Here is a 21,640-nt window from a genome sequence, read left to right as displayed (position 1 = left end):
ATCCCATGCGAGCTAACCTTCCAGAGCAGCCTACCATGCGGAACCTTGTCGAACGCCTTACTGAAATCCATGTACACAACATCTACAGCTCTGCCTTCATCAACCTTTTTGGTCACGTCTTCAAAAAAATCAATCAGATTTGTGAGACACGACCTCACACATACAAAACCATGCTGACTGTCCCTAATCAGACCTTGCCCATCCAAATGCCTGTATATCCTATCCCTCGGAATACTCTCCAGTAACTTACCAACTACAGATGTTAAGCTCACCGGCCTATAGTTCCCACCATTTTCCCTGCAGCCCTTCTTGAAAAGGGGTACCACATTTGCCACCCTCCAGTCTTCCAGCACCTCTCTTGTATTTAAGAACAACTTGTAAATTTCAACCAGGGCTCCCGCAATTTCCTCTGTAGTTTCCCACAATGTCCTCGGATATATCAGATTTAATGCAAGAAGTTTCAAACTTTTGGCCCAGCACCAAGGCAGCTACAGTCAAGGTGATATATGACGTGGAATGGAACATGAACCTAAACTATCGCTGGAGATACCTTGCCCAGCGGGTCCAGTGCATTTTTACATTCTGCAATAATGGTGTACCTGTGCTACAGGTACCAATCCAGTAGGTTGCATTCTCCTGACTGTTTTACATTTTTGAGGGTTGTCCTGCTGTCTTAATCCTTGTAAATATTTCACCATACTCCCACTGCCTTGTACTTTGTGAAAAGATTTTGGTGAGACAATAGACAATAGGTGCAGGAGTAGGCCATTCGGCCCTTCGAGCCAGCACAGCCATTCGTGGCTGATCATCCACAATCAGTACCCCGTTTCTGCCTTCTCCCCATATCCCCTGACTACGCTATCTTTAAGAGCCCTTTCTAGCTCTCTCTTGAAAGTATCCAGAGAACTGGCCTCCACCGCCCTCTGAGGCAGAGAATTCCACAGACTCACAACTCTCTGTGTGAAAAAGTGTTTCCTCATCTCCGTTCAAAATGGCTTACTCCTTATTCTTAAACTGTTGCCCCTGGTTTTGGACTCCCCCAACATTGGGAACATGTTTCCTGCCTCTAGCGTATTCAAACCCTTAATAATCTTATATGTTTCAATAAGATTACCTCTCATCCTAAATTCCAGAGTATACAAGCCCTTGCAATGTTTATTGCAATGCATATTCTTGCAATGTTTATGTTGCCGGTCCACTTAAGAATGATACTTTACTTTATTATCATGTGTGACATGTCACAGTGAGATTCTTTGTTTTGCATACCCAAAGTATGTAGAGTCGCACCATATAGGGCGATGACCAAGTTACACAAGTATTATTCTGAGGCTGTGCCCTCTGGTGCTAGGCTCTCCCACGAGTGGAAACATCCTCTCCACATCCACTCTATCCAGGCTTTTCATTATTCGGTAAGTTTCAATTAGATCCCCCTCAAACTCCAGCGAGTACTTGCCCAGAGCCATCAAATGCTCATCCCCGGATTCATTCTTGTCAACTTCCTCTGGACTCTCTCCAATGTCAGCACATCCTTCCTCAGATACAGGGCCCAAAACTGCTCATAATACTCCAAATACGCTCTGACCAGTGCTTTATAAAGCCTCAACATTACATCCCAGTAAATGTCGGGGTATGTGTGTGGGGGTGGGGGATCTTTAAGGTCTTTCCCGTGCACGGGAGACCCGACCTTTTCTTTGTCGGGTCTCCGTTGTCGTTGGGGCTGCAACGTGGAGCGGCCTCCAACAGGAATGACCTGGGGCTCCAGTCGCGGAGCTGCGGATCTACTCACCATCACGGAGCTGGCCGAGTCTGAAGCGGGTGGAGCTGTGGTGGAGCGCAGCTGTGACCCGACACCCGAGGTTCGGAAGCTCCTACCGCAGGTCTGTGGACAGTAATACCGGGAGCCCGCGGGTCCCTGGTGGGAGACCGCTTTTCGGGGCTTCCGCAACGGCGACTTCTCCCGCCCGAGTTGCGGGGTTGAAGTTTACCTGGAGCGGGGCCTGCGCGGCTTGGAATGGCTGCGGGACTTTGTGAGCGCCCGCCGGGGCTCCAACACCAAGAGCCCGCCGGGGCTCCAACACCAAGACCCGGTGCGTGGCCTTGCATCACCCGGCGTGGCTTTAATGGCTGCGGGACATTTAACATCGCCCGCCGGGGGGCTTTGACTCTGTCTTTGACTCTGACATGGGGGGCAGAGGGGAGTGCAGGGGAGAGATATGTTTAAGTTTTGCCTTCCATCACAGTGAGGAGGACTCACTGTGATGGATGTTTATGTGAATTGAATTGTGTTGGTGTGTGTCTTGGTTCTTTTTTTGTATGGCTGCAGAAACCAAATTTCGTTTGAACCTCATGTGAGGTTCAAATGATAATAAAAGGTATTGTATTGTATTGTATTGTATTGTATTGTATTAAGAAAAAAAATGAAGGCATTTGGTCAATGTGTTTCACATTTATAAATGCCAGCTCAGTTACTGACACCAGATGTAATTTGGAGGTGTGCTTGGATGCAGGACCTGCACATGCTAAGGTAGAAAGTGACTTGCAGCCAGAGCACGATACAAAAGTAGCATTGGTACCATCATCTCCCTGGAGGATTCACTAATTATGTTATTATTATTGAGCACTGAGTAGGATATGCTATTAACCATCCATTCTTGCGAAAGCTGATGACTTTGCTGATCTTCCATACAGGATTGTACTCAGAGAACCTGCATATCTGTCTCCATGGCAGACTGGTTGAAATGTAAAAAAGAAGTCCGCATTCAGTCCAGTGAGAGAGAGTAACCTGGGATCCTTGCCTTAACAAAGGGGGATTAGTTTGGTATTTAAAGCAATTGATGCAAGAATTAGATGGAAATAAAAATAAATATCACCTAAAACTAATGAGGATTTGGAACCTTAATCAGGAAAAGACAAAATTATGGCAAATGCCCTTCATATTGTGTTAGGAATTGAATTTACTGGATGTCCCAACAGCAACATGTGTGAGTTCCAATCTTCTAACAGAAGGTATATCATTGTGCCACAGCGAGGTTCTGTTTGATGCCAATGTTTCATTTCCATTGGCTTGATGAACAATGGAAATCATGCTGAAATGAAACGGCACATTTCCACTAATATTATCTTGGTCATGCAATATATTACAATGTATGCATTTCCCTTTACAATAAACGGAACAATATTACATTTGGAATTAATATAAAAGATCCCCTAAAAGTTTGAGTAAATTAAAGATGTGAAAGAATTTGTATCATTTATGTAAGCCAGCTTTATGATTATGAGTGTTATCAGGAAACGTGCATGTGTACAGCTGTGTTATGATCCAAATGTTTTGTGTCATATTACTTTTGCAATGAGAGAAAGAAGCAATATCTAGTTTTTATTTCAATTCAAATAGGTACCTTTTCTCGGACAAGGATAGCAGAACACTGCAACAGAACTCCCATCATCTTGTGGGGATTCCAAGTGACTGAATTGGCCCTGTAAAGAAAACTCTACATGTAATTGAATTCCATACACACAAGGTATTCTTAAAATTATAGAAAGTTATCTGTTCCCTTTTAGTCCATCAGAACATCAGATTCATGTTTAGTAGCACATTCATCTAGCTGAGCTTAGAGATACAGCATGAAAATAGAACATACAACCCATACCAACCATTGATCACCCCTTCACACCAGTTCTATATTATCCCACTTTCTCATCCAGTCTCTTCTTACTAGAGGCAATCTTACAGAGAGAGCCCGATTAACCTACAAACCAGCACGCCTTTGGGATGTGGGATGAAACCAGTTCAAGATGGAGAAAACCCACACGGCCACAGGAAGAACATGCTAACTCCACACATGACAGCACCCAAGGTATGAACTGAACCTGGGTCTCCGGCACCGTGAGCCAGTAGCTCTACTAGCTGCACCACTGTGCCACCAGCAAATCATGCTATATACCATAGCATAGTTTGAACTCACCCAGATTTGGTGGGCTGTTAAAAACAACGCCAAAATAATTCATAAATTAAAAAGCACAAGATATTTAACGTTGTTTATTAACATTGCAGCTCCAATTGATTCCCTTTTTTTTTTTTTAAATCAATATATATGACAAAGACAGTGGGAAACATAGATAACGTGAGAGAAAAACAAAGAACGCAAGTAGAAAAGGGAGAAAAAAAAGTTGCACCAAGTGAGTAGGAAGGAACTGCAGATGCTGGTTTACACCAAAGATAGATACAAAATGATGGAGTAACTCAACGGGTCAAGCAGTATCTCTAGAGAAAAGGTATGTATAGGGGTGATGATTCGGGTCGAGACCCTTATTCAGACTGAGAGTCAGGGGAGAGGGAAACCTCACCTCTCAAGAAGTGAGAAGTGTTTTTTTTAAAATAATGTTTATTTCACACAGCACCGCTACCAGCGTATAGTCACCAGATTACTTTGACCAAACTGCAAACAACTCAAGGAAAAGTCACACAACCATTAAAAGTTGTGTTTTCTGTTTCATAAAATAAAAATATTTTACGAAGGTAAAAGGCCATTTTACTCACTAGGACAGTTTGAGGCAAAAATATATGAGCAGATTTTGTGGAATAAACTCAACATACTCCCATAGATTAGCCTGCGTGCAGTTAAAAAAAATTGTGATTACCTTTCAATCCCATTCAGTTTATAGCGATGTTTTCTGGACATCAGTAGTCCACCTCCCCATGCAGCCTGGAAATGGGTGAAAATAGTATTATTTTCTGCAACTGTATGGCAAAAATACAAATAAGGAAATGCTGAAGTTAAACTTTAAATGTAAGACTTACATCAACATGGAGCCAAAGATTATACTTAGTGCAAACATCTGCAATTTCTTCAATGGGATCAAATGCACCATAGACTGTATTTCCAGCTGTTGCATTGACGTAAATTGGAATATATCCCTGAAATAAAAAATATCTGCTTTATTTCTCCTGAATGCAAACGATGCAATATAAGTTTCTGTATTTTGATTGATTGAGTTGATTGAGTTGATTGAAACATACACCGGAGAATCAGGCTCATTGGCCCACTGGGTCAATGTCAGCCATCAATCACACATCCACACTAGTTCTATGCTGTCCCCACTTTCGCATCTGCTCCCTACACACCAGGGCAATTCACAGCGGCCAATTAACCTACAAACTCGCACAGTTTTGGCCCGTGGGTACAATCCAAAACACTCAGAGGAAACCCACAAGGAAACCAGAGAATGTGCAAACTCTACACTGCCAGCACCCGAGGTCAGGATCGAACCTATTCTTTGGTAGGAGACAGCAATTCTACCAGCTACACCACTGTATTAACTAATAAAAAGTTTGAAAACAGAAACAGGCATCGAAAATGCCAAAAAGTGATCCAGTACAGAGAAATGGAAAGAAGAAAGCACACATACCTTTTGCTTAGCTTCAATAATTTTTGTTTCCAGATCAGCTGGCATTATTTTCCCCCTGTAATCATTTCAAAAACAAACTATGTATAAAATCATTTATCCTAATATCTATAAATGATACGATACGATAGAACTTTATTTATCGCAGAAGGGAAATTGGTCTGTCAACAGTCATAAAACATAATATATATAAACCAAGAAATTAAAGTGAGGAGTGGAAAAGATTGGGGATGTCCAAAGATTGGGGAGTTGGTGGGAGGGGGGAAGTCAGTCTACCCCACGACAGAAGGGGAGGAGGGCCTTTATGTCACAAATTAGCAGATTATAGTAGTATACATTTCCATTGGAGTTCTAAAAAAATGTATTTAGTTTTACCTTTCATCACATTTCAATAAAATCACATGGTCTGTACCAAAACCAAGTGCAGCCCCTGCTTTCTTTATCGAGTAATGACTCTGCCAGAAACAAACATGTTCAAAATAATTAATGTTAGAAAGTGTTTGTCAGCATTTAAAGAAGTAAGTACAGAAATAAATTTGAGGGAACACTCATCTTACATTTTCTGAAGTAAACAGGACCAGTTTAGGAACTGCAGTCATCCCTTTAGATTTAACATCTGGGAAATACTTATAGCGTGCAGCCATTATACTGTACATGTTTGATATAGCTCCTCCTAAAAGACCAAAAACAATCTCACAATCATTATTACAACCATTGTTAATGGTAGCGCTCAAGAATTTCAATGTAATACATGAATTTAACAGCTATATAAAAGACTTGTTGAAATGTGTGTGTTCTTACAATGGCATTTCTGCATACTGACAATTGATTTGCAGGTTTTTAGTTGTAATTTACCCCAGGTTAGGATTACAGTGTACATTTAAACCCTCATTCTCTGCCAGTCACTCAAATTTCACCAGGACATTCTTACTCAGACTTTAAGTGACCTTATCCTCAGGAGTTGCAATATCCAACTCAGACCATCATGCTCCAATATCCAACTTAGACACTTCTATTCAAATCTCTTTGAACCTTTCGCCTATCATGGTCCATACCTCTCACACATGGCCCATCTCAGGTAACGTTGTTTCCACCATTGCCTCACACAGAAATAAGACTCTTCTAACCAATCTCTTACATCCCTCTATAGACCATTTCCTCCCATCCTAATCTCATTTCCTTTTGTACCACCCCTGTTGACTTGAAGATGCACTTTCAGAATCCATACTTTCCCCTCTCTGACCCTCAATCCACCATGAAATACCTACAGCTAACAGACTTTTCAACCTTACCCTCATATCCGGCCACAATAGTTTAATCATTAAACCCACCTCACTGCCATTCCATATTTACTCCTGCAAGGATGGCCTTCATCTATGCTCCCTCAAGCCCTAGAGATGCAGAGAAATGGAGATGATGGGTTTCAGTGTAGATTCACTGGCTGGACCACATGAAGTATCACCATAAAATCCACCCTCCTCAGCATACTCCATAACCATCCAATCTATTGAAAGCAAGCTGGATGACCTTAAAGCAAGACTTTATCAGTAAGTACGTGGAGGACTGTGTACCAGAGATAATTTGAGTGTTTGCAATCTGGAAACTATGGATGATGTGGGAGATTCATCCCTGCTGAAGTCTAGGTCTGAGGCATTCTAGTGGGGTGACCCTGACCATATAGGAAATCTAGGTACGACCTTAACAAAGTCATCAGGGTTGTCAAGAGACAATACCATACATTGCCAAAGTCCCAGATTTGCCACACAGGCACCTGTTGATTGTGGCAAGATCTGATGCTATAATGGGCTTCAAAGCGATGTAGAGCAGAATCACTGGTTACAATACATCCCTTCCCGACAAGCTCAATGCATTCTTTGCTCACTTCGAAAAGAAGGACAGTGGAATGGTGGAATCTGTCCTGGCAGCCTAGGGTGCATCTGAACCCATGGTCACAAGAAGGGTTTCGGCCCGAAACGTCGCCTATTTCCTTCGCTCCATAGATGCTGCTGCACCCGCTGAGTTCCTCCAGCAATTTTGTGTACCGTCACATGGCAGACGTTTGATCGGCCTTCCTGTGAGTGAACCCACGGAAACACTTGTGTGGTGGTGACCCCGGTTCTGTTCTCAGTACACACGTGGACCAGCTGGTGGGAGTATCCACAGGGATCAAGATTGTGAGGAATTTTTAAAGAGCTGTGCACCAGTGTACCATGTAAACCAACCTCCCGCCATTAACTATGTCTATACTTCATGCTGCCGTGGGATAGCAATCAACTACCCAAGAATGACTCATCCCCCAGTCATCCCCTCTTCTCTATTCTCCCATCAGGCAGAAGGTACAAAAGCACGAAAGCATGTACCACTTTATTTAAGATCAGCATTTTCCATTCTCATCATACTCTTGAACGGATCTCTCATATACTAATAATGAGTTTCTGATCTCCCAATCTGCCTTGTTGCAACCCAAGCATTTTCTCCTTCACTTTCTGCAGCTGTAACACAATATTCTGCATTCAATTTCTCTATCCCTCTTAAACTAGTGATGTATTTATCTATGGCATGATTTGACTGGATAGCACAGAAAACAAAAAGGTTTTCACTCTATCCCGGTACACGTGAGAATAATAACCAATACCAACCATTCTGTTATCTGGCAAAAATATTTACTATTTTTGAAATGCAAATGTTAAACCCGGGCTTCTTTTCTCTATTCCAAACAACTCTTGACGCAGGTAATATGACATTCAACATTGGATGATAGAAGTAAATATTAGAAAGATTTAAGCCATTGTCGTAGGTTTCCACAACAAACCATTCCCCATACTTTGACTCTATCCTTCTCCTTGGCAACAGACTAAAATTAATCAGGCTGTGCACAATCCTAATCTCATTAGTGAATCAAAGGTGAGTCTCCAACCTCATTACCCACATCATCACTAAAAGCATATTTTTCCACTTGTGAAACATTACTTTGACCCCATTCTGCACAGTCTGTAACTCTGGACTTGATTAATTAAACACTGACCAGATGCCCAGCTTCAACCTTCTGCAAACATGAAGCTATCCAACATTTTGCTATCACTGTCTTTTCACACAAAAATACTTGGTTTACGGATCTATAATGGTTTCCAGTTAAGCAATACCTCAGCTTTAAAATTATCTGCCTGTTTTGATTTCTCCAAGGTTTTACTTTTACCTATCTGTGTAATTGAATCTTCCAAATCTGATCTATCTGTACTCCACAGTATTTTATCTCCCCACTGTTGTCAGCTGTTCCTTCAGTTGCCAGGGTCTCAAACTCAGGAATTCTCTCTCTAAAAATTTATTTCACTTTCCTCCTTCTACCTTTTTCATCAATCCTTTGCTAATCTGTCCTAATACACTCATTGAACATTGTGAAGTTCCCGAGGATGGTTTACTCCATTAAATGTGCTATATAAATGCAAGGTGTGTTGTCCCATCTTCAGTATGGAGTGCGATGACTTCACATGCCTGGTCAAAAGGGTATGGAGGAAAGGTCCATTTTAATACATGTGCAGGAAGAAACGGCAGATGCTGGTTTGTACCGTAGATAGAATTAAAATGGAAGTCTATCTTCCATTTAAAATCATATCAATTCTGATTTTTAAAAGGGAGAAAGGGTACACTAGGTACAAAAAAAAGGTTGTGAAAGCATTACACAGCGAAGAAGACTATGAATATAACTGTTAAACCAATTTTGTTTTGTTCGAAAGGCTATGATTTTGAGGAAGAGTTTGATGTCATTTTATGGAACTTATTTTTCAAATTGTCAGATTTTCCAATTAAATAAAAAGTTGAATTTTCAGTTTTGGTTTGAGTTGCTTAGACTAATGAATTTAGAATATCGGATAATTTGTATCCTAATTTACTAATTGCCTTTCTCATTTAAATGTATATTTTGAATATCAATATATTGAAAATAGGATAACGGGATGAATACGGAAACTGAAAAATAATTGTTAACTTATTGTGGCTTCAATTAAAATTTATCTTTTACCTTCACTGACTTGACAGCAAAATCCATCTTCCATAGCTGCACTGTTACAAATTGAAAGTTCCACCAAAGTAAATCTTTCATATTACTTACCAGGTGAAAAGATTCCATCACCGTCGCCGTTGGGCCAACCAATTATCTCTCGCATTTTCTTCAGTGTAATTTGTTCCATGAGGACAAACACTGGTGCTATTTCATACGTGAACCTATGAGATACATATCACATATAATAACTCTTCTGAGCAATCTTATCATTTTTTAATCACAATGCCTCTGATGAAAGATTACATGTCATTCATTTATGACAAATAAATCAAAATTATTTCCAGATACAGATATTTGGAAATGCTTCTTCCTGGATGTAAACGATAGGTATACCTGCCATTTATCCAGTACAATTCAATTAATTTTATTTAAAGAAAGGTCCTATGTCATGATATATGACATGTTTATGTCATTGTAAATGATGTGGAATGCCCGTTATTTGAACTCACACAGACAGTCCACTGAACAGAGTAACTATAGACAGGCAGCCAGCAAAGATAATTAAGAATATTGGACGGTGCAAAAGTAAAATTATCCAGGTGATGATCCCCCAGGACAATTTTGTTTCTGTAATACAAGACAATCATTAAGTGTCAATTGTAATTATAAATAACGATTACCTAACAACTAAAGAGAGAAATCCAATCAGCCTTTATGTTATACTCACTGCAAATGTGAATAGAAAATGCAGCCAATACAATGAGAGAATAACCTGATCAAACTTTAACCTAATTTGTCTAAAGAACAGATCACTAGATGGTTTAATGTACAGTGAAATGAACGAACATTACCTAGTGCATTACAGCAGCTCTCATTTTCTACAGCCTCATTAACACAACAAAATACTCCAAATTGGTTTATAAAGTGGAATGGATGTCAAGCACGGAAAGAGATCAAAGGAAAGTCAATCAGTAGGTTTTAAAGAGGCTTTGAAAGACTTTTCATCAGAATTGATCTCATTAAAAATAATAATCTAAAATGTTAACTCTGTTTCCTCTCGGTATAACTTGCTGGGTATTTCCATTATATTATGTTTTTATTTTAAGATTTCCAATATCCACAGTAATTTGTTTTGTACAAATATAAACATATAGACAGGGAATTCCAAGTTTAGATTCGAGCCAGGTGATCAAAGGTCTTTTGCAGGGAGGATGGAATGCATTGGAAATCAGAGGCAGAAGATTTGAGGATATTATTTTGTGAAGATTGCTGTAGAAAAGGATGTATTCATACAGGACTTGGAAATGACAATGAGGATATTAATTGCAGTGCACTGGAGATAAGGCAGCAAAGAGGTTATGGATATTCTAGGATAAAATGGGAGCAGCCGTGTTTGAGATGAGATGCATTTTTTTTAAACAATGAGGAGGATATCGGCAACAATTCAAGACTTAATATTTGTGTGAATAAGATGATGGCTGGGCTGAAATTGGAATATTGGTGGACAATGTTTCAAGGGTAAACTATGTATGGACAGAATGTGGGGTTTGAACAGGGATATGGGGCAGTAATGCCTATTACAAGCAAAGTTTGCAGCCTGGAGTGGAATGAATTCAGGGCAAGAGTGAGAGTTCTTAGGCGGCAACTGAACAGGGTGGGTTTTTGTTTTCTTGTTGTTTACCTGGAGAAAGATCAGGCTCATCCATAACTTTTTTTTTGCTGAACAAAGAGTTGAATGTCAAGGAAGTGAGGTAATAGTGGGCTGTGCAGCACACAGAAAGTGATGGAAACCAACAGGTAATGTCTCCAAGTGGCAACTTCTCTACAGGCAACTACGTGGGGATAAAAAGAGGAACTTTGAAATAAAGTGAACCGCAGTTTGTTCCAGCAATTCTAGAGGATGACTAAAGTTATCTCCACTCATCACAAACTCCATTGCCCCTCCCAAACATTTTAACCCCTATTAATGCTTGCATCTGTACTCGCTTGCCGGGGCAAGCATTGAAATTATGATCCCATATCCTTCCCATAGACAACTCCGCCCATTTCTCCTTCTCTGTTTGTCAACCCAAGGAGCATGGAGATGGTCTCAATAGGATTCACTTGACAGCATTGTATATTGTCACTCTACGCAGTATTATTCTAGCCCAGTGGAAACCCTTAGATAAGATGTTTCTGGGAGGTCAGTTGAATTAAGCCATTCAGTGCTCTCTTAACTTTGGACGTTAACTGCGGTGGGAGCAAAGCTCTGTGAACCTACGAAAGCAGCGCTCCACTGTGATTACACTTCACTCAGAGTCAGGCTCGAATCTCTTTTAAAAAGAGCACTAGCTTTACGTTGGGCGCTACCGCGGACAGATATCGACAGATATTGGCTGCCTGCAGCTCAAATGAAATGCCCGTACTTTCCCCGGTCCCTCTCACCTCCACAATCTCAAATCCATTCCAAGTAAAGCGAAGAAGTTGCAACTACCAATACTGGAGTGTTTTTCATCAATCGCATGGAATCTATACCTTAAGTGGTACAGTACAGATCAACACTTCCTGTACTTTTTAAATTATTCTCGTTTCATGTTTACTACGGGAGTGAGTCACGTGGGATTCGCTTTTGTAATACAAATTGCAAGAGAAAGGTCACTCTGGAACTTACATGTTGGTATTAGCTGTTGATGTAAGCCATTCCCCGGCCAAACCGATAATGTCAAGACCAGAAGAAAGCTGATTGAAGAACCGAGGGTGCCCTGCAGGAATTTAAAATAAAGTTGTGATGAAAATAATATAATTTAAGGGACTTCGCCCAATATTCTACTGGATTGATGTTCATGCCTACAACTGCTTGGGTGACATTCCACGTACATTGGCCAGTGCTTTTACTTAGCTTAATACAAAAACAAGTCTGCTAAATAGTTTCGTTTTCACACATTGAGCGGCGAGGGATTATTTTAAAAATAACACGTTGGGTTAATACAAATTAGGCATTTTTGTCTCCGTTAAAAAATATTCTAATATTGTAATGTTATCAGTAAATGCCTCTTAACATTTGCTTTGTAAACGTCCCATAAAATTAATTGACCAAGAGTATAAAACGCGCAGAATGTATTGGTTATCGGAATCCCTCCCTATTCTAATCCGATAAACCTTTTTTAGTTTTGTGATGTGATATTGTCATCGCTCTGGAGTAGGTCAATTATATGCATTACCTCCCTATTAACCTACGACCAAGCTTCTGTACGGGTCATCAGTTCTCACCCATACGTGCTTTCCTGCACGCTGGCAAATAAATGTAAGATGTGCTTTGGAAATATAATGCTGGAGACACAATATAGAGACAAAGCAATCCAAGTTATTGAAGATAGACATAAAATACTGGAGTAACTCAGCGGGACAGGCAGCATCTGTGGAGAGAAGGAATGCGTGGCGTTGCGGTTCAACCCTTCGTCAGACATCTTTTCTCTCAATCTAAGTGATTTAAAACACTATATTATCAGCATTTATCCTGGAATTAAACGGGTTATCGCCGGGAACCAGTCTCAATTGAGACAAAAAGGACCTTGAATCTTTCACCAAGCTTCAACGGTTGGGTCGGAGTAGTCGATCCCCGCCAGGAACAGACGGCGTTCAAGGGGTCTTGTAGGGACAGCAAGATGCGATCAACTCCAAATGACAGACAGTGTGGTTGCGAAATATTCAAGTTTATCAAAAAATTAAAACAAGTTATTAAAGTAAGTGAATTTACAACCCTGGAATGAGACAGTGGTGCATTCCGCGAGGCTCAGCAGCCCCGCAGCCACCGTTTAATGAAGTGTTTATTGATGAAGTGCTCATTCCGCAGGCTAACTAATTGGATATTGAGTGCCGTGAGCGATAATTACCTTCCTTTGAAATAAAATGATGCACACAAAATCAAGTCAGGAGCCCGCCTGCCTATGAGCTATAGTTTCTTGATCTGACTCCTGCATGTACGGGTCAACGAATCGAGGTACAGGGAAGAAAATGTGTTGTCAAATTCAGCTATTCATCAAAATGGCCCTTAACTAAATTCGTTTGCCTCTATATTCATTGGTCAATGATTCGCGCGATTGGCAATTACAAATGATATATTCAATGCTGAGAGTTATGCCATTTGATTTGGGTTAGAAATCATTGCTTTAAAAAATGATTTTTTAATTTGAAAAATATTTCAATCAGTTCCACCTCGGAAGTAAAACGTGATCTTTAACTTTAGAATACAATATTTACTTTGTAAATGGCAACAAATGAAGAAGGTTGACAATGAAAGCATTAAAAGGTCAGTCTGAAGAAGGGTCTCGACCCGAAACGTCACCTATTCCTTCGCTCCATAGATGCTGCCTCACCCGCATTTTTGTCTACCTTCGATTTTTTTCCAGCATCTGCAGTTCTTTCTTAAACATTAAATGTATTGTTATTATCTTCGACTGTTCTGAGCACGGGGGACATATTTGAATGTCTAGCCTTTAGCGCGATGTAACTCGGCCGGTTCCACTGACATGTATAGAGTGGGACAGTTGACGTCGCTTCGTGGCAATGTTACAGCTGCAGCTAATGTGTGACATGGGTAATACTGAACAATTTACGGGAGAGGATTCTGGCCTTTGACGTGAATTGCTCACAGTTTGAAACATGCTGACTGGCTTTATACCATAAAACTGATGAACTGGGGGGAGTGATTTATTTATTACTGTGCCCAGTGAAAATGGCCAAGTATGTTTTCTTCACACCCGATAATTAAAAAAATGTTGAATTAAAGAAAGAAGGGTCTCGACAGAAGATTGACGATACAATAGAAAGACACTAGCAAGGTAGGAGAAGACAAGGGCAGGTCTTTTCTTTCTGATACTATTCTCGGAAGGCAGTGTTCGGATATGAAAAATGTCAAGACAATGCTCAAATAACTTACCAAACTTGGCTCCGTTTTGTATTATACAAAGTGATATTGACATGGCTCGCTTTTTATGAGTTATTAGTAATGAGGTTTGTATTATTCCGTTATTTTAAACATGGTCACCCTATTTAAATTCACGCTCTGTTTTTGTTTTGCTCCTGGGTGAACTTTCGAAGTCAAAGACAGCGCCCTTGTTTGTCACGTAGTGTCAGTCATGGTTAAAGTATAATTCTTTACTCTTGCCATGGCTAGGTCAGATATGATACGTTAGCTCCAAACGTCCTAATTCGAGTCTCGGTCGAATATCCCGATCGTGCAATTCCAGTCTGAATTGCACCATTGAATAAAACAACTAGTTTCGTTTAGTTTAATTGAGTTTAGAGATGCAGCGTGGAAACAGGCTCTTCGGCCCACTTCGTCTGGGTCTACCAGGCACACTAACGCTAATCTACACACACTAGGGACATTTTACAATTATACCAATCCAGTTAACCTGCAAACGTGTACGTCTTTGGAAAGACTAATTGTACATTGAAACGAAAAAAATTTTTTCGTAACTGTTAGCAAATAGCTATAACTGTTCACAAAGAAATGCATGATATTTTGTTAATATCATGTGCATTATCTTCCACGCCGGGTTCAGGGGAATCTCGATATAGTCAGTGATTTTTATGGATCTCTGTCGCGTTGCGATCAGTCAAACGCTTGAGTGAACTTAGTTAATTACAACGTGATGAGGCTCGGAATGAGTACGATGTAATTTATGTCAGTGGCAATTATTGAACTACCACATCCTTAGCAAAACAAAACAACCCGACTCGCTGACTGAAAGGGAGCGAGAGAACGCCTGCGGCCAGTATCAACACTCGTTTGCCCAAAAAGCTACCCGCGCGGGTGAGTAGATGACAGGGGAAACACACGTCCTCTCCGCCTAGACAAATTTTGACTAGCTGTAAACATTTAGGAATAAATCCCCACTGGGAAATGATCGTCTTTCCGTCTCATTGCGATGACTGATCTATAATAAAGGAGAATTAAGGTTATATATGTAACACATTCTTCTCGCAGTGTACTCTCCACGGGATATTCATCCGTTTATGGATCAAATTACAATATTTCTTGCTACCATTCACGATAAGAAAATGGCACCAGTCAGTATATCTATCTCACAAAATGTAAGGCACGATTTAAGTCTATTTAAGGATTGTACGAGAAAACACAGTTCCCATTTCACACAATATTCATCCATTTGACAATTGTGGACGGATAGAATGATCACTCGGATGAAGCATGTCTTTGTTTCATTTCCCGAGGGCGGATATATGCCACGACCATCTAGAATCGACCATTACACACCTACACAAGCGACTGCCGTGCTCTGCTCGGCCGTTTTGCATGACAAACACGCATGAGAAAAAACTATTCGACAGCAACGTGGAAGAATGAGTGTCTGGGAACGATCTACACAAGTTGCTCATTCGCGACACTTTCCTGATCCATGAAAGAATGGAGATTTCCCGCTTTACTCAAAGTGGTCATTTTGGGACAAGTAGACTTTAGAGATACAGCGTGGAAACATACCATTCGGCTCACGGAGTCGGCGCCGACCAGCGACCATCCCGTCCACTAGCACTATCCTACATACTCGGGACAATTTACAATTCTACTGAAGCCAATTAACTTATTAATCTGAGACAGACACAAAGAGCTGTAGTAACTCAATGCGCCAGGCAGCATCACTGGAAAAAAGGAATCAGGGACGTTTCGTGTCGAGACCCTTCTTCAAAAGTCACCTATTCCTTTTCTCCAGAGATGCCAGCTGCCTGCCTCCAGCTTTTTGTGTCTTCGGTTTGACCAGCATCCGTAATTCCTTCTTACACAACCTATACACATGCACGCCCTTGTAGTGTGGGAGAAAACCCGGAGCACCTGGAGAAAGCCCACGCGGTCACGGGGAGAACGTACACGTTCCGTTCAGACAGCGCCCGTGGTCAGGATCGAACCCGGGTCGCTGGCGCTGTCAGGCAGCAACTATACCGCTGTGCCATCGTGCAGCCCATGGACAAAATGTTAATTGCCTTGAACCATGGAGAATATTGAGGTTTTTACCTGTCCTAACGCCATATTTTAGTGTGTCCCTGCAGTCAACCAGTATCTGCTCCAGAGATTCAGGGTTGTCCGAAAGTTCCAGGTTAAAACCTTCTATTCCCTCCAATAGCTGATGTGGGTGGTGGAAGTCCAGCACTTTAGTGGACCTATCGAAAGTTTTCTTAATATAATTGAGAAGAATGTCGACCACTTCCAGAAGGAATTGTGTGGTTTGTTCTTCCCCATTTTTGGCTGGCAGCAAGTCTGGAAAATAAAGCTTTGCAAATAAACTTCATCTTTATTACAACAACAAAACATAAACATGAAACGTTAGGAAAAATTGATCGAACCGGCGAGACTTTACACACAAGCTATTTATTCAATAACGATAGTTGTAACATTAAGTTGTTGAAAACACAAACATAATTTTTTTATCAAATCCATGATAGCCGTCACTAAATAATAAATGACCAATAAACATAACATTTAAAAACTCCAAACTGGATTTCAAAATCGTGAATCTGGAAAATGGAAAACTTGAACTTAATATTAAATAATCCACGTTACACAGCATCATCCCAATATTTGAACAGTCGGTTTCAATTCTCCTGATTATGTTTGCGGCTAAACTTTCACTAAACTTGCTTATCCCACATTCTCTGGCGTTACCTCTGGCGTAGAGATTAGAAAAGTCCGTTTCCGCGCGCCTGAATAACGAGCTCCTGTCGCTGTTTTCACTGGTGTTCACGTTCTTCGAGGACTGCCGATCCTTCAGTGAGCTCGCTGTCCTGCTTTTATCCTCGATGCTGTTCGTCCTTTGCAAAAAACCTACATCAGTACCAGAAAGATCGGTTAGAGATTGCTTCCTTCCACTCCCAAACATATTGTACCGTTTTGTCTCGTTCTAAGGTAATTATAGCAAGATGTCGATTACTAAGTGGAAGAGGCTGCTTATTAGAGTCCCGCTGTAACCTCAGCAGATAATTTATATGGAATATTTGCCCGTAGGAGGCTGAGGTCACGATGTCGTCAGCACAAACCCGACCATGCGAAAACAAATATTCGTTCTTTAGTGCACTGGCGAATTCTCGTTAAATAAACCCGACATAATAGACGGCCAGAAGCAGCCACTGCAGCCAAGTCAGAAAGAGCCTCCGGCCAAACTTTCCAGCCTGTCAAAGCGGAAGGAACAATGATGAATGGAGGCATCCCGCATCGCGACCACTATCTTCTGATTTAAATCCCATGCACTTGAGATCTTCAGATTCATTTCTAAACCAGTTTTTTACAGCATGAAATAACACACGTTTCAACATTTCAATTAAGATCTAATACTCCCAGTAATTTGTCAATACGGTTGTCAGTTCAGGGCAACAACATACATTCGGCTAAGATTGTATTATTTAAAAATAATTATTTAACCTGAGAGACGGGTTTGCAAGTTGACAGTGATTTACATTGTAGCAAAACTGCTTCAAACGTTTGCAATTTCAAGCATTGTCAGAACGATGGGAAAAGGCTGTACTAAATGTGAAAGATCAGCTCCACGATTTCTTTTGCTACCTTAGCTCTAGGGCAATTGCAATCAGAACTTGCTGAAATGGAATGACATCTTCAAATCTCAGAAACCAGAGTGCTGTCGAGTTTCAACCCTTTCTAACGGTTCCACCAGAAAATTAATACACGTCTGATTTTTTTAACCATTGGGCATTTGACCAGCAAACCTCCCTGATTTAAGTTTTATGTAAAACGCGCGGAACAAACCGTTTCAACAGCAGGGAGAATTGAATAGTTTTCTTCAATGCTTGCCTTCTATGTACGCAAACGATGGTTTTCTTGATATAATACAAGCTTTGACACGTACACGTATAATTCATCATCTCCACGTTCCAGGGACCCATTCATCAATTCCAATATTAATTCCCTTTCGGCAGCTGTCTGTTAAAACGGTCTCACGAAATACAACCCGTCTACGGCAAAAGTGCCAGCGTATTATTAACCTAACACGACATAACTAACCCGACAAGAACCAGTGCTGCTCTTGTTCATTTATCCAGGCTAGACTGCTTTTATGTTGTAATTTCGGGAGTTTGTGTTCGCTGGCCGCGCTATCTCAGAAAACAGCGAGGTGACGAATAGGCTTTTAATAAGTTTTCCATTAATCTATTCCCCGGAGGAAGGCGGTGCCTGGGCAGATAAGGCTGATGAATCCGGAGAAAAAAGGCACTGCAAATCCACGATACCAGATCATAGTTTTTAATTTCTTCTCAACAATAAGTTTTTTTTTGCTTTCAAAACGGTAGTATATTTGATCGATTCCGTGCCCACAATAACAATCACTGCTGTGAAAAAGTGATTAACTCAGTGGGTGGAATATTCTACAATTGGGGGTTTTATGAAAAGCCTTTCTGTCATCAAAGTGCACGGAGCGCAGCTTTTTAAAACTCCAGACCAGGGAGTGATATTCCCTTTGCTTGTGGCGGCTAGAAAAGATAACCTTCCCGCTCCCTAAAATGTTTGACAACATAAAAAAATATTTTTTTTTTCTTCCATTCATCGTCATAACTAGAAATACTGCAGCAAACTCTGCTTTTCGCCAGTCGGTGATGCTACCAATTGTCTAAACTGCAATGCTATTCAATAAAGCGTGTGTGATTTGGTTAGAAGCAGAATTCGAAATTCGGTACACAAAATCTAGAGATGGCGAAGGTTGATGTCAGATTGGATTAGTTCCAGTCGACTAAAGTCATGGCATATTTTACCGCCAGACGGCGCACCCGTTTATAATGATTATTCCTAAACCGTAATCACGCCACAGTTATTCTACACCATTGTGTCCGAATTATTTTTCTTTGTAAGTAGTCCCTTCAGCTTTCGGGTGCAAATTCTAAAGACACGAGGAACTAAAGATGCTGGATTCTTGAGTAAAACGCAAATTACGGGAGGAACTCCGCTGGTCAGGTAGTATCTGTGGAAGGAAATTGACAGACGACTTTTCGAGTGGAGACCCTGTTTGGCTGTCTGGCAAAATACTGAAGCATTTGTCAATAATATTTTGAGCATTACGGAGAAGATTCGCCAAAGATGGTTAACATCAGAACATAAAATTCATCCCATGAAGATAGCTTAAAAAATAAAAATATTTTGTGAAGGGAAATTGTGGCTCAGAAGTTTCTTAGAACAAAGCCGTCATAAATCTTAAAATAAACAACTTTGCTGGGAGATACAATGAACTGCAGCTGCTTGTTTACAAAGAAACCACGAAGAGATAGAATAACTCAGTGGGTCAGGCTGCATGTGTGGAGGATATGCATAGGTGCGGGTTGCGACTCTTCTTCAGACTGATTGACTGTGGAGGAAGAGTTAACTCGTAGAGTGGGTATTCGCAATGCATTTGTATTGAAGTTCATTTGACCCAGGTAACACAATTTAGTCAAGCTTTAACCGAACTGGTAAACATTAGAACAATAGTTCAGACTCAGCAGACGCTGAACGCATGTCTCCAATTGCTAGCTCCACAGTATGACAGACAAAGAAGATTTGGGGTTTAGGGGTGGAAGAGTTGGGAGAATGGTGAAGTAATGCAGGCTGTCGGGATTCTCTAAAGTCAAGAAATATCAGTTGAGCAGCAGGAGAGAAATTATAATGACACACATCGACAATGAAGATTAAGCTAATTTAGGGTCAATAAAAATCCCATGGCTATTCGAGCAATTTTTAATCTGTTTCCAATGTATCATCATCGGTCTCTCCATAGTTCGAGCATGATTAAATGTATCTCCCCTAGGTTAATTGTGCCAAATTAATTAGGTTGTTTACTGTTAATTTTCGTCTTGCTGAGGCTGGAGGATCCATTGGTCATTATTTTAAAAAATGCCAATTTTCTCAGTCAATGCAATACAATATCCTCGTTTATCATCGCTCCAAAGCATACTCGGATTATACATTCTTATCAACATGAATATTCACTCAGTGGTTAGTATTCACACTGAAAACCCGTATCTCTTACAATGGATAAACGGTAATTTAGTTATAGAGAGGCGCACCACACCCTTCTCGGGAATAAATCAGCATTGAAAAAAAGCGAAACACAAAGTGCTGGAGGAACTCAGCGAGTTAGGCAGCATATTTGGAGGGAATAAAGTCTGAAGAAGATTCTCGATCGGAAGACTCATTTCCTCTATATATGTTGACTGACCTCCTGAGTTCCTCCAGCACTTTGTGCTTCGCTCAAGATTCCAGCACCTGTAGTTCCTGGTGTTACCATAATTGTGCTGTAAACACAATTAAAAAAACCCCACAAAGTACTGGTGTAACTCAGCAGGTCAAACACCATCTCTGGAGAGCATGGATAGATGGCGTTTCGGGTAGGGATCCTTCACTGTGTTTCGCTCAAGATTCCCGCAAATGATGTAAACATTTTTTGTAACAATTAGAAGGAAATAAGTCAAACATTTATGGAACAAGCAGTTCGCTATCACCCAACAGATGAATTCGTTAATTCTGGGGTTGCACGGTGCAATCAGAATGCAATTATTTTCTGGCATTAGGAGAACTATCATAAAATACAACAATAATGTACTTTATTGTGTTTAATATATATATATATTATATGAGAGTGAGATGGAGAGAGAGAGCATCCATGTGTAACATGGTATCTGCCAAGTAAATATCCGGTGCTTCCTGACCTGCTGACTATTTCCAGCATGTTCTGTTTCATTTTAATATACCAGGACCTAGATATTACACGTGTTATTCGTGCCCCCTCCACTAGGAGGAATACAAGAGCAATACTGGTGATTATTCTATATTCACGCTCGGGTTTCCTCAAACCTTATCCTTGCGCCTCGCCGCACAGCGAGTAGACTGCAAATAGATTGTACCTCAAAATATAATCATTGTTGCGTTTGGTGTATTTATGCCAGTTCATTATTTTATAAATTTGCTCAGACTGTAAAATAAAACAAGGTGTATTTTGCGTTTCTTTCGTGTGAATTATGAAAGTAATTGTACAAATATCTAACATGAAAAAAATGGGAGATCTGCTTAGGACCGAAATAAGCAGTAATTTTATTTTGCACTATGGACTGCTATAATCCATTTGTTTTAGGTTTTTATTCCAATGTCCTTTCTAAAGTATAGGCGGAAGGAAGTCAGACATGAGTGAGATGGTTTCCATTCCATTGGGGGTGAAAGTCAACTACATTTCACTGACCACTACAAATATTGTATTGTACAGAAAG

General features: G+C 40.6%; 1 protein-coding gene across 4 annotated transcripts in view; it reads right to left on the bottom strand.

Annotated features, from left to right (window-relative positions):
* gad1 (glutamate decarboxylase 1) overlaps positions 1–21,640 on the bottom strand; it is a 48,211-nt gene that overhangs the window by 20,272 nt on the left and 6,299 nt on the right. For all 4 annotated transcript variants that reach the window (XM_033024002.1, XM_033024005.1, XM_033024004.1 and 1 more), the window contains 10 exons: positions 17,067–17,225; positions 16,419–16,661; positions 12,057–12,147; positions 9,515–9,627; positions 5,964–6,079; positions 5,782–5,861; positions 5,410–5,464; positions 4,802–4,918; positions 4,642–4,706; positions 3,399–3,477 (listed from right to left, as the gene is read on the bottom strand). In XM_033024002.1, coding sequence (XP_032879893.1) covers positions 3,399–3,477; positions 4,642–4,706; positions 4,802–4,918; positions 5,410–5,464; positions 5,782–5,861; positions 5,964–6,079; positions 9,515–9,627; positions 12,057–12,147; positions 16,419–16,661; positions 17,067–17,225 — 1,118 coding nt within the window. The remainder of the gene's footprint in view (positions 1–3,398; positions 3,478–4,641; positions 4,707–4,801; positions 4,919–5,409; positions 5,465–5,781; positions 5,862–5,963; positions 6,080–9,514; positions 9,628–12,056; positions 12,148–16,418; positions 16,662–17,066; positions 17,226–21,640) is intronic.

Source organism: Amblyraja radiata, chromosome 7 (assembly GCF_010909765.2).
Source record: "Amblyraja radiata isolate CabotCenter1 chromosome 7, sAmbRad1.1.pri, whole genome shotgun sequence".
Lineage (NCBI taxonomy): Eukaryota > Metazoa > Chordata > Chondrichthyes > Rajiformes > Rajidae > Amblyraja > Amblyraja radiata.
Note: the sequence above shows the minus strand (reverse complement) of the source record. Positions and strands in the feature narration are given on the sequence as shown.